Genomic DNA, 12693 nt, shown 5'->3' on the forward strand with positions numbered 1-12693 from the left:
TTAGTGACAGATTAAAATTAAAAGAAATCTGAGCACTCTGAGATTAAAGTCATAATATTTTTCGAGAATAGTCGTAATTTTTGGAGAATAAAGCTGTATCTTTAAAACATTGTAATGGTATAGCGCTCAGAATCCCCCGTGAGAAAACTAAAGACAAACATAATCTCACTAAATGTTCCACATTTTTCATAACGCACAAGTGACCGCAACAAAACAACATTAAAAATAATAAATGACAACAAAAACAAATTAATTAATTATATAATTATTTATATAAATATTTAATTTATAAAATAACAACAACAAAAAACATGTAATATATCCCAACAAAATCACACAAAGTGATTGGAAAAAATAAACAAACTGCAACAAAAAATACACAAATGACTCCAAAACACACAAAGAGAACAGAAAATAAGCAAAACAATGACAAAAACATAAAAAGACTGGAAAATACACAAAATGATTTGAAAACTACAGCAAATAATACAGAAAAAGACTCAAAACTACAACAAAAACACTCAAACTATTTGTTGTTTCCTGTGTTGATGCTCAGAATAGTCTTTATTCACGTGACTGTATCTGATAAAAGTTGCCGTCTCTACTTTAGTGGATCAGTGACGTTCTGCTGCCCTCTGCTGTTCAATGCAGTACATTGTTTTTAATGTTAGTTTTTCTCAAACAGTTCAACTCCCTTTACTCAAAGTAGCAACGTTTTTTGTACTTTAGTGTGTCTGTTTTAGTTTTATGTATTGTTCCAGTTATTTTATATGTTTTTGTTCTTTGTTTGTTATAATTATGTATATTTTGTTGTTATTTCATTGTCTTTTTGTGTATTTTTGTTGTCCTATTGTGCATTTTCTGTCATTTTGTGTGTTTTGGAACTAATTTGTGCAATATGTCTGGTCTCATATTCCTTGTATCTTCTTGAATCACTGTTTTTTTTGTGTGTATTTTTTTTAGAGAGCCGCACAAAGTTAAGGCTAGGGTTACAAAGTAATATGGACATAAAATAACACAAAGTGACACAAAATTACACACAAACTCAACTCAACTTTATTTATATAGCGCAAATTACAACAAAGTCATCTCAGAGTGTTTAACAAATTATAAAGTCCGTAGTAAGAAATAAAGAAAGAACCCAACAAGATCTACATGAACAAGCATTTAGCGACAGATGGGAAGAAATCTCCAGTGTAACCAGGTTCAGAGGTGGCAGCCATCCGCTTTGACTGGATGGGGTTAGTGAACAGAGGGGCAAACAGGATAAGATAGAAGGATAGACCATCTGAGTGTCCCAGACTAGTTGAGCCGTGAACTATTGATCATTTCATCTGAGTGTTCCAGACTAGTTGAGCCGTGAACCAATGATCAGGAACCGCCAGCTCCAGCTTCAAGACACCTGAAACAGAAAAGTGGGCGAGGAGAAGGCACAGACTGCAGGAAAAACATGATACACTATGATACACTCATTCCTAGTGGTTAGGTTAATATTAATATTAAACGTTGTGAGGCCTCCCACTTGCTCTGATGCTACCATTACAGACAATGTGTTGTCTTGTAATGGGCGCACGTAGTGATCACTACAAGATGGAGCTTGTCCGCTTGAATTATCGCAACTATACGGCATACCTTTTAGTGATTAAGTAGGTTTTGAATGTAATTGGCTCTCGCAATGAGGTGATGACCACTGGGTGTAATAGTCTGTGATTGTGACCAGAACAACGAGATCATGTCCATTTTAGGTTATTGCTATTTTATGATATACAATATGCCCTAGGAAAGAGGTAGGTTTTGAGTTTACTTTTAAAGGTGGAGAGAGTAGTAGCTTCTCGGAGACTGGAAGCTGCTTCCAAAGGTGAGGGGCCTGGTAGCTGAATGCTCTGCCTCCTGTTCTACTTCTAGATACTTTAGGAACTTCCGGGAGACCAGCAGACTGAGAGCGGAGTGATCTGCCCGGCACTAACAGGTCTCTAAGATACACAGGAGCTTGATCACGTAGAGCTTTGTATGCTAACCTGTTAGCATTCTAGCTGCAGCATTCTGAATTAACTGGAGACTTTTTAATGAGTTACTAGGACATCCTGACAGTAAAGAGTTACAATAATTTAATCTAGATGTAACAAATGCATGGATTAGCTTTTTAGCATCACTCTGGGCCAAGATATTCCTGATTTTAGAGATATTACGGAGGTGGAAGAAGGCTGTCCTTGTGATTTGTTTAATATGAGAATTAAAGGATAAGTCAGTATCAAAGATAACGCCTTTTTTAGTGTGATGCTGGGTGACAGAGTAATGCCATCCAGAGACACTATTTGCTCTGATAATTTATCTCTAAGGTGTTTGGGACCAAATATAATCACTTTGGTTTTATCCTGGTTAAGAAGGAGAAAGTTACGGCTCATCCAGGATGTGATGTATTTAAGACAAGCCTGGAGTTTTAATAACTGATGAGTTTCATCTGATTTCATTGAGAGATAAAGCTGTGTATCATCTGCATAGCAATGGAAATTTATATCATGTTCTCTGATAATGTTACCTAGTGGAAGCATATATAATATAAAGAGTATTGGTCCCAAAACTGAACCTTGTGGAACTCCATGATTAACTCTGGAATGCGCTGAGGATAGATTATTAACATGAACAAAGTGGGTTCTGTCTGATAGGTAGGATTTAAACCAAGCCAGTGCTGTTTCTTTAATCCCAAAAACACTTTCCAGTCTCTGCAGCAGTAGATGATGATCCACCGTATCGAAGGCTGCACTGAGATCTAAGAGAACCAGAACTGAGACCAACCTTCTGTCTGAGGCTAAGAGGAGATCATTGGTTACTGTTACTAAGGCAGTCTCTGTGCTGTGATTGGCTCTAAAGCCAGACTGAAAGCTCTCGTATAAATTGTTCCTATGTAGGTGATCACATAGTTGACCTGCAATTATTTTGGATATTGGTCTATAATTGGCCAAGTCATTTGGATCAAGGGTTGTTTTTTAAGGAGAGATTTGATTACAGTGATTTTAAAGGCCTGTGGTACATAACCTGTTACTAGAGATGTGTTAATCTAGTTCATCATATTAATGCTAATTAGTGGAAGAACATCTTTAAATAGTGAAGTTGGGATTGGATCTAAAAGACAGGTTGGTTTAGAAGCACTAACTAATGAGGTCAGTTCAGATAGACCAATTGGAGTGAAACTATGTAAATAAAAGCTGCATGTTGGGGATATTTCTGGAGCTGCTTTGTTTAATAAATCATTGAGCACTCCTGCAGGGGGGACATTAGCTTTGTTTCTAATTGTTAGAATTTTGTCAGTAAAGAAGTTGATGAAGTCATCACTGCTCAGGTTGACAGGAATAGAGGGTTCAACAGAGCTGTAGCTTTTGGTGAGCCTGTCTACAGTGTTGAATAAAAAACAAGGATCATTCTTGTTTTACTCTATTAAAGTTGAATAATAGGAAGTTCTAGCTTTGCAAAGAGCTTTTTTATAATCTGACAAACTCTTTCTCCAGGCAATATGAATTTCTACCATGTTTGAGGAGAGCCACTACAACATTTATAAAAGAACACATATGTAAAATAACACAAAATATTACAAAAACAAAATAACAAAAAACAACATAAAATGCAAATTTCCCCTTTGTGGGACAAATAAAGGATATCTAATCTCATCTCAAATAACACAAATTGACACAAATTAACACAAAATTACAAACAAAATTTAGAAACAAACACATACATTAAATAACACAAAAGTAACATGGACATAAAATAACACAAAATATTACAAAAACCAAATAACTCAGACATAAAATAACACAAAGTGACATGAAATTACAAGGTTTTTTGTTTTTTTCTGTACTTTTGTGTGTCTGTGCTTTAATTTTGTGTATTTATCAAGTTGTGTTGTATGATTTTTAGGGTTGTTTTATGTGTTTTTGTTGTTATTTTGTTGTAATTATGTGTATTTTGTTGTCATTTATTGTCTTTGTTGTTTTTTAGTGTATTTTTGTTGTCCTATTGTGCATTTTCTTTCATGTTGTGTGTTTTGGAACTATTTTGTGCCATATGTTGGGTTTTATATTCCTTGTATCTTCTTGAATCACAGTTATTTTTGTGTATTTGTTTTGAGGGCCAAACAAAATTAGAGCTAGGGCCACATGTGGCCCCCAGGCCACCAGCTGAAGTTGAAAAGTTGGAAATCCTGGATCTGTTCAGGCTTAAACAGTGAAATGAGAAAATAGTTATGGAAAAATACTTCAAGATAATTAAATAAATTGTAATTAAGGATTATAAATGATTAATGATCGTGGACCCCTACCCACCTTCTATTATTTCAGGCCAATCGTTGTACAACCTAAAAGTCTAACATTGGTACCAGACACAAGGCAGTAGTTGGTGTTTTTATGTATTTGTTTTATTAAAACATGAGTTTACACTCTGTAGAAACAAAAGATCAATGATAAAGAAAACATTTAAAGGAATCTTTCATGAGGATATTTACAGTTTCATAACTATGTGCCCAAAGACGCAGAAAAGGTTCACACATTAACATTCAAACCCAAACTGCATTGACTCTGTTTCACAACAAGTGGAAATTAATTCAGTATTTACTGTACTTTCCAGAATGTCAGTCACACTGTTGTATCGGTCGCTGACCACAACATTCAAGAATTCGTTGGAAAAAAATGAATTAGTTCAGTTTGCATTCACATGTGCCTCCCTCTTTTTTTTTCAACGAGGTCTGCTATTGGCTGAAGAAGGGGCCAATTAAATAACTAGCCAATAAAAGCATGTCTGGAGGCGGGCTCTGATTCCGGAACGACCCGCCCCATAAAATGCATATTGGTAAATCAGTATGTAAACAGGTGTTCACTAGATGGTGCTGCTTATGCTGCTTATGAATTCATAGATAAGTCGCTCCTGTTTACAAGTCACACCCTCAGTTTTAAAGTAAATATGTAGCGACTTATTGCCTGGAAAATACGTTACTTCTTCAAAACCCTTTGGCCTCGATGCAGAATTACTGCTGAGTCACTGTTATTTCACACGTGTTTTATTTGGCAATAATTATGTTCATACAATGCCTCAGTTATTATCAGTTATTATCTCAGGTATTATTTCTGGTATTTTGTCAGTTATTTTTAAGTTAGCTATGTTCTCATGTATTATCAGTTATTATCTTGTGTATTGTGTGTGTCGGCACGCATCTGCCACAGATGACAATGCGTGGCTTCTTCACCTTCATCTAAGGCTTCTGGTTCTTGCTTGAGGAGATCTTTAAACCTCAGCCTTGGTCTACCAGTATGACGGGTTCCTTCATGTAACAATCTCTGAAGGAAATTATGTGGGATGTGGTGTTTTGGCATTGGATTGACACGGCCGGCCCAGCGTAGCCGGACAAACTTGAATGTTGAAGAAAGATAAGCATAGCTGGTGATTTCAAAGACGTCATCTTCATTGGTCATTTTGCCAAGTATGAACTGTGGAATGCTGTTGTGGAAAGCACTCATCTTGGGCTCCTGGGCTCCATATGTGGCCCAGCTCTCAGCTCCATACAGGAGCCGGCATTATCTGTTATTATTTTGCGTATTATCTGAGTATTTATCTCATTATTGTTTCGGGTATTATGTCGGTCATTATCTCAGTTATTATCTCATTTATTACCTCAGGTATAATCTCGAGTATTGTCTCAGCTATGCTCTCAGTTATCTTAGTATTATCTCAGTTATTATCTTGGGTATTATCTTGAGTATTACCTCAGGTATAATCTCCGGTATTGTCTCAGCTATGCTCTCAGATATCGTTAGTATTATTTCAGTTATTATCTCCATACAGGAGCTGGTATTACCTCAGTTTTTACCTTGCGTAATAGCTGAGTAATTATCTCATTATTGTCTTGAGTATTATGTTCGGCATGTCCTCAGTTATTTTCTCAGTTATTATTAGGGATGTAACGATTCACTCAACTCCTGATACGATTCGATTCACGATACTGGGTTCACGATACGATTCTCTCACAATTTATTTTACAAAATGGGACTGTAAACAAATGATGACTGAAAAATATTCCTTTATTTTTTGGGGGGAAAAAATAGAAAATACTGTACTGTTCTCCTTTTAGTTTTCATTGTCAAAATAATTTCTTGATAAACTATTCAAAACAATGCAATTTAACTAAAAATAAATCTTGAATGAAATAAATAAAGGAATAATACAAATGAAGAAGAAGCCTAATAATTTAAATTCTGGTTCTATAGTAAACAATGCAAAACTGCATAATAGTTATTTTTCTTTTTAAAAGTGCAACTGAAAATGTATTTTGTGCCTTAACAATTGGAACTCATTGCACTGTATTTACGTCAGATATTTGTTTGGACCAGCAGAGGGCACTGGTAACCCAGTGGTCGGTTGGCATGCAGATATTCTTGCAGTGAAGAAGAGATGCTATGCGCTAGCAGACAGAGCTAATAGAAAAACGTGACTTTTACAGATATTCACGTAATATTACAGATATTCTTTTGGTGATAAAGGGGTAAGGAATCATTTATTAACATGTTTAAGAGTAGAAGGCGGCCAGAAAGAAAGTAGTAGCAGATTCCGCCCGCCGCCAACATTTCTGGACATGAGAAGGATAAATATATGTAGCGCCCTATGCTGTTTAAAAAAAGTACTGCGATTCAATTTTTACAGAATCAATGTGAACGTGATACTTATGAATCGATATTTAACTGCCTTACGATTAATCGTTACATCCCTCGTTATTTTCTCAGTTGTTATCTTTGATATTATCTCAGTTATTATCTTGGGAATTGTCTCAGCTATGCTCTCGGTTTTCTTGGGTATTATCTCAGTTATTATCTTGTGAAATGTCAGTAAATTTGTTCTCTTGCGTTGGTCGTGGTACGTGTTAAATTCCGCCCCAGCTTCGTCTCTCAGGTGGTGCTGTGAAGGTTTCCTCCGTTAAAGCGCGGCTGAATGGCGATGGCGGCTGCAGACACCGTTTTTCTTTTCCTCCTGGACGAGCGACAGCAAACCAAGTAGAAGATCTCGGCCACGTTGAGGAAGAGCGAGATGCAGGACACGGCCACCATGAAGATGATGAAGATGGTTTTCTCCGTGGGTCGAGACATGTAGCACTCCACGGTGAAGGGACACGGCGCTCTGGAGCACTTCACTAGTGGCACCATGATGAAGCCGTAGAGGTAGTACTGGCCCACAATGAAGGCCACCTCCAGGACAATCCTGAAGCAGATGGAGGCCATGTAGTTGCCTAGCAGGTTGCCTTTGATCTGCACGTGGCCTTTGTTGTCAGTGTACTTTGGTTCCTTGCGGTTTGGACTGGTGAGTTCCCTCAGCTTGTTCTCTTTGTGGATGACATGGATGACGTGGCCGAGGTAGATGAGGGTCGGCGTGGAGACGAAGATGATCTGGAGGACCCAGAATCTGATGTGTGAGATGGGGAAGGCGTAGTCGTAGCAGACGTTTTTGCAACCGGGTTGTTTGGTGTTACAGATCATGTTGGACTGTTCGTCGCCCCAAACCTGAAGGAGGGAGGAGAGAACGAGTAGTTAGTCAGAACCATCAGAGTTAGGGGTGGAAGAAAAAAACAATTCGGCAATATATCGTGATATTTCACTGCGCGGTTATCGTATTGATCCAGAAAATTTTCAAATTGATTGTTTCAATCATGTTTTTTAATGAGTGATTGTGTGCATTTTGTGAGTATTTTTCTGTTATTCCATTAGGGTTAAGGGTGTAGAAAGCATTTTGTATACTTTTGTTGTCACATTGTGTTTTTGGGGTTATTTTTGTCTATTTTGTATAATACTATTTCATTATGGGTATTTTTGTTGGCATTATGTGCTTTATGTGGATTTTCTTTTGAGGTAATTTTGTGTGTTTTTTGCTCTCATTGTGTGTATTTCCTCTCTTGTTTTGGGTATTTTTCTGTAGTTTTGTGTTTTTTAGTAGTCATTTTGCATAATTTTATTGTGGCTTTGTATATTTTTCTGTTATTTTATCTGGGTTAGGGTGTAAGAAAAAATCGATTTGGTGATATATTGTGATATTTCACCGTGCGATTAATCATGTTTTTTAACAAGTCCATTGTGTGTATTTTGAGTAATTTTTATATCGTATTGTTTAGTAGTGTGAGACAATGTATCGTGACATGCAAATCGTGAATCGCATCATATCGTCAGATTCATGGCGGAAAGTGCTCAAACACACACCTTTTCTGCTCCGGCACCAAGAACCATAATCCTGAAGATGAACAGAACGCTGAGCCAGACTTTCCCCACCACGGTGGAGTGAGACTGGACCTTATTCAGCAGAGACGACAGGAAGCTCCACTCACCCATGGCTGCTGGAAGGAAACACACAATACACACATTCAGTACACACTAAAGTAACAAAAAATAATACACAAACGACAGACATTAAATCACACAAAAGAAAAACAGAACAAAATAATTCAAGAACCAAATACCAAGCTGCATTTAAAACAATTTTATTAAATATTTAATATAAGGTATCATTGCAGTCCAAACAAATTTGACGTTGCACACCCTTGAACCAAGCAGCAGCCATGTTGAAAGTCTCAGGTCAGTCTGATCCTGATTCGCAGAGATGTTTGAGGAACACACAGACAGACAGACAGATTCCTTGCTTTACAGATAGATAGATGAATAAATCTAAATGTAAATGTACCCGTAGGGGTACACGAGAGGTACTTCAGAGAGAAAGAAAGAGGAAAATTAACAAATGAAAGCATTAAAAGAAGGAGATTACACAAATACAATACACAATATAAGAGAAAAATATACTGAATAATAAAAAGAACAGACAACAAAGAAATACACAAAATAACACCAAAAAAAGACACACACACACACACACACACACACACACTAAGAGAGAAAAATCGCCAGCAACACACAAAACAACAGACACACACACAGAGAATAATTTAAATAATACCAACAACACACAAAAATGACAACAAAATACACAAAATGAGAGAAAAATATACTGAATAATAAAAAAGAACAGACAGCAACAAAAAACCCCAAATGACACAAAAACACACACAATCATGATAGAAATGTTCTTGGTTAGAACATACAAAAATCAGCCTTGGTTCCACATCAGGAGGGAGAAACTTTAGAAATAAATCTATTCAGGAGGCACTAAATACTGTTTCATTCACTTATTTACTAAATGACATTCTTTAAAATGTGTGTTTTCACTCATTCATTCCATCGTTATGATTTATAGTTGATTTTTCACAGAATTCTGAGCAAAATGTTGGAGTCGGACAAAAGGGGGTTCATGAGTTCAGAAATGAGAGAAAAAGGTACTCGAGCCAAAAACGTTTGCAAACCATTGGAATAAAGGAATGAATATAATTTAAAAAAAGACTCTTATCTCATTCTGTAAAGTTTATTAATGCACTTTTACTGAAAACACTTCATTACATTCAAGAACTGTCTACAGTGCATCAAGAACTGCAGCTAAACATTAGATTTTGGTTCTAAAAACTCACCCAAACCGAGTTGCTGTAAGTTGCTGTAGTTGCTGTAAGTTGCTGTAGATGTATAATTCCCAGGTTCAGTTTATCTTTGGATTAAAGCGTTCCTCTGAGAGCAGATCAGACTCAGACGACGACGGTCCATCAGTCTGTAACTCTGAACTTTGGATGAGAGCAAAGGGCGAAACATGCCCCAGTGAGGGCTGTCACGTTGACATGACGGAGAAAAAAGGAAAAGAAATCTGAAGTTGGCAATTTTGGTCCTGAGAGATTGTCAGGGTTAATAATTAATGAGTCATATCAATAGGATTTTATGTTCCTGACAAATTCAGTTATTGATCAACAAAGCAATGAAACAGTAACAGAATGAGACTAAAGGGCAGGAAACTAAAAGCACTTTACCCAGTACGAGTATACGAGTACTACTACTACCATGTGAGTACTCTGGGTACTCACCAAGTACCGTTACACACCGTGGGGGGGGGGGGGGGGGGGTATCCCAGAGGTGCACTCTGACAAAAATGGATGATTTTTTTTTACTTACATTTTAATGAACTGTATTGTATTTGTATTACAAATTTAAAATTGATAATAAATATATGTGTAAAGTCCTTTCTTGTTTCTTTTTCTTTCTTTCTTACACATTCTTTCTTTCTTTCTTTTGTCACACATTCTTTCTTTCTTGCACACTTTTTTCTTTCTTACACATATTCTTTCTTTCTTTTACTCTTCTTTTTTTCTTTCTTTTTTCTTACACACTTTCTTTCTTCCTTTCTTTTTTCTTTCTTTCCTAATAACTTGCTATCTTTTTTCTCTTACACACTTTCTTTCTTTCTTTTACACATTCTTTTTTCTTACACGCTTTTTTCTTTCTTTCTTACAAATTTGCTTTCTTTCTTTCTTTCTTTTACACATTCTTTCTTTCATACACACTTTTTCTATTTTTCTTTGGGGGCTGTCAGAGGTGTGCTGTGTTCACTGGACGAGCACGGCTCCTTGGTGCTACATTTTTAAATCAATTTGTGAGTTTATAAGTGCGTTGTGTATCTGTGTAAATCATGTATTATGTAACACGTTTCATAATTAAAGTTGTTGTAAAATCTTTCATTATTTTCTGACTTACAAACTTTCTTTTTTTCTGTTTTACACAGTTTTCTTTCTTTTTTCTTTATCTTTTCACACATTCTTTCTTTTTATCTTTCTTTCTTTATCTTTCACACATTCTTTTTCTTTCTGAAACATTTTCTTTTTTCTTTCAGAATCCTGTTTTCTCTTCTGTCACTGTTTCTCTACAGTGGCCGTTATCACCTGAACTTTATTACAAATGCTCTGTGGAAAGAGTAACAAACACACCTCAATAAGAAATCATTGTCTGCATAACAAAGGTGACACAAAATACACACAACATTACAACAAACACTCATAGAATGGCAAGAAAAACACTCAAATTACTCCAAAAATACAGAAAATAACAATAAAAATACACAAGATAACAACAAGGAAGAACTAAACAGCAACACAACTACAGAAGATTACACAAAAAATAACAGAAATAATCAAAACAACAGAAAAATACATGAAATACTAACAGGATTACTCAGACGATACAAATACAGTGGGGCAAAAAAGTATTTAGTCACCAATTGTGTAAGTTTTCCCACTTAAAAAGATGAGAGGCCTGTAATTTTCATCATAGGTAAACCTCAACTATGAGAGACAATATGAGAAAAAAATCCAGAAAATCACATTGTAGAATCTTTAATGAATTTATTTGCAAATTATGATGTAAAATAAGTATTTGGTCAATAACAAAAGTTCATCTCAATACTTTGTAATGTACCCTTTGTTGGCAATGACAGAGGTCAAATGTTTTCTGTAAGTCTTCATAATGTTTTCACACACTGTTGCTGGTATGTTGGTCCATTCCTCCATGCAGATCTCCTCTAGAGCAGTGATGTTTTGGGGCTGTTGCTATGCAACACGGACTTTCAACTTCCATTTTCTATGGGGTTGAGATCTGGAGACTGGCTAGGCCACTCCAGGACCTTGAAATACTTCTTGAAAAGCCACTCCTTCGTTGCCCGGGCGATGTGTTTGGGATCATTGTCGTGCTGAAAAACCCAGCCACGTTTCATCTTCACTTGCTGATGGAAGGAAGTTTTCACTCAAAATCTCACAATACATGTCCCCATTCATTCTTTCCTGTACACGGATCAGTCGCCCTGGTCCCTTTGCAGAGAGAAAGCCCCAAAGCATGATGTTACCACCCCCATGCTTTACTGTAAGTATGGTGTTCTTTCTCCTCCAAACACAACGAGTTGAGTTTTTACCAAAAAGTTCTATTTTGGTTTCATCTGACCATATGACATTCACCCAATCCTCTTCTGGATCATCTAAATGCTCTCTAGCAAACTTCAGACGGGCCTGGACATGTAGTGGTTTAATCAGGGGGACACGTCTGGTACTGCAGGATTTAAGTCCCTGGTGGCGTAGTGTGTTACTGATGGTAGTCTTTGTTACTTTGGTCCCAGCTCTCTGCAGGTCATTCACTAGGTCCCCCCGTGTGGTTCTGGGATTTTTGCTCACCGTTCTTGTGATCATTTTGACCCCACGGGGTGAGATCTTGCGTGGAGCCCCAGATGGAGGGAGATTATCAGTGTCTTGTATGTCTTCCATTTTCTGATAATTGCTCCCACAGTTGATTTCTTCACACCAAGCTGTTTACCTATAGCAGATTCAGTCTACCCAGCCTGGTGCAGGTCTACTATTTAGTTTCTGGTGTCCTTTGACAGCTCTTTGGTCTTGGCCATAGTAGAGTTTGGAGTCTGACTGTTTGAGGTTGTGGACAGGTGTGTTTTATACTGATAACCAGTTCAAACAGGTTCCATTAATACAGGTAACGAGTGGAGGAGGAGCCTCTTAAAGAAGAAGTTACAGGTTTGTGAGAGACACAAATCTTGTTTGTTTGTAGGTGACCAAATATTTATTTTACCGAGGGATTCAATTAATTAATTAATTAATTAATTAATTAATTAATTAAAAATCCTACATCAGGATTTTTTTCCTCATTTTGTCTCTCATAGTTGAGGTTTATCTATGATGAAAATTACAGGCCTCTCTCATCTTTTTAAGTGGCAGTACTTGTACTATTGGTGGCTGACTGAATA

The 12693-nt window shown here is 36.7% G+C and overlaps 2 protein-coding genes across 5 annotated transcripts in view; one reads left to right on the forward strand and one right to left on the reverse strand.

The window, feature by feature from the left end:
• Positions 1 to 12693, forward strand: part of tbc1d32 (TBC1 domain family, member 32) — a 116422-nt gene that overhangs the window by 14185 nt on the left and 89544 nt on the right. The window lies entirely within an intron of this gene.
• LOC114458253 (gap junction Cx32.2 protein-like) lies at positions 6557 to 9743 on the reverse strand. 2 transcript variants are annotated; one of them, XM_028440620.1, is made up of 3 exons: positions 9542 to 9743; positions 8229 to 8359; positions 6557 to 7538 (listed from the first exon to the last, which is right to left on the reverse strand). In XM_028440620.1, the coding sequence occupies exons 2-3, from the start codon at positions 8355 to 8357 to the stop codon at positions 6930 to 6932; spliced, it is 738 nt and encodes a 245-aa protein (XP_028296421.1). In that variant the 5' UTR covers positions 8358 to 8359; positions 9542 to 9743; the 3' UTR covers positions 6557 to 6929. The 2 variants fall into 2 exon arrangements, with proteins under 2 accessions (XP_028296421.1, XP_028296419.1); XM_028440618.1 differs by having other exon boundaries at positions 8229 to 8362.

Source organism: Gouania willdenowi, assembly GCF_900634775.1.
Source record: "Gouania willdenowi chromosome 24 unlocalized genomic scaffold, fGouWil2.1 scaffold_320_arrow_ctg1, whole genome shotgun sequence".
NCBI lineage: Eukaryota > Metazoa > Chordata > Actinopteri > Blenniiformes > Gobiesocidae > Gouania > Gouania willdenowi.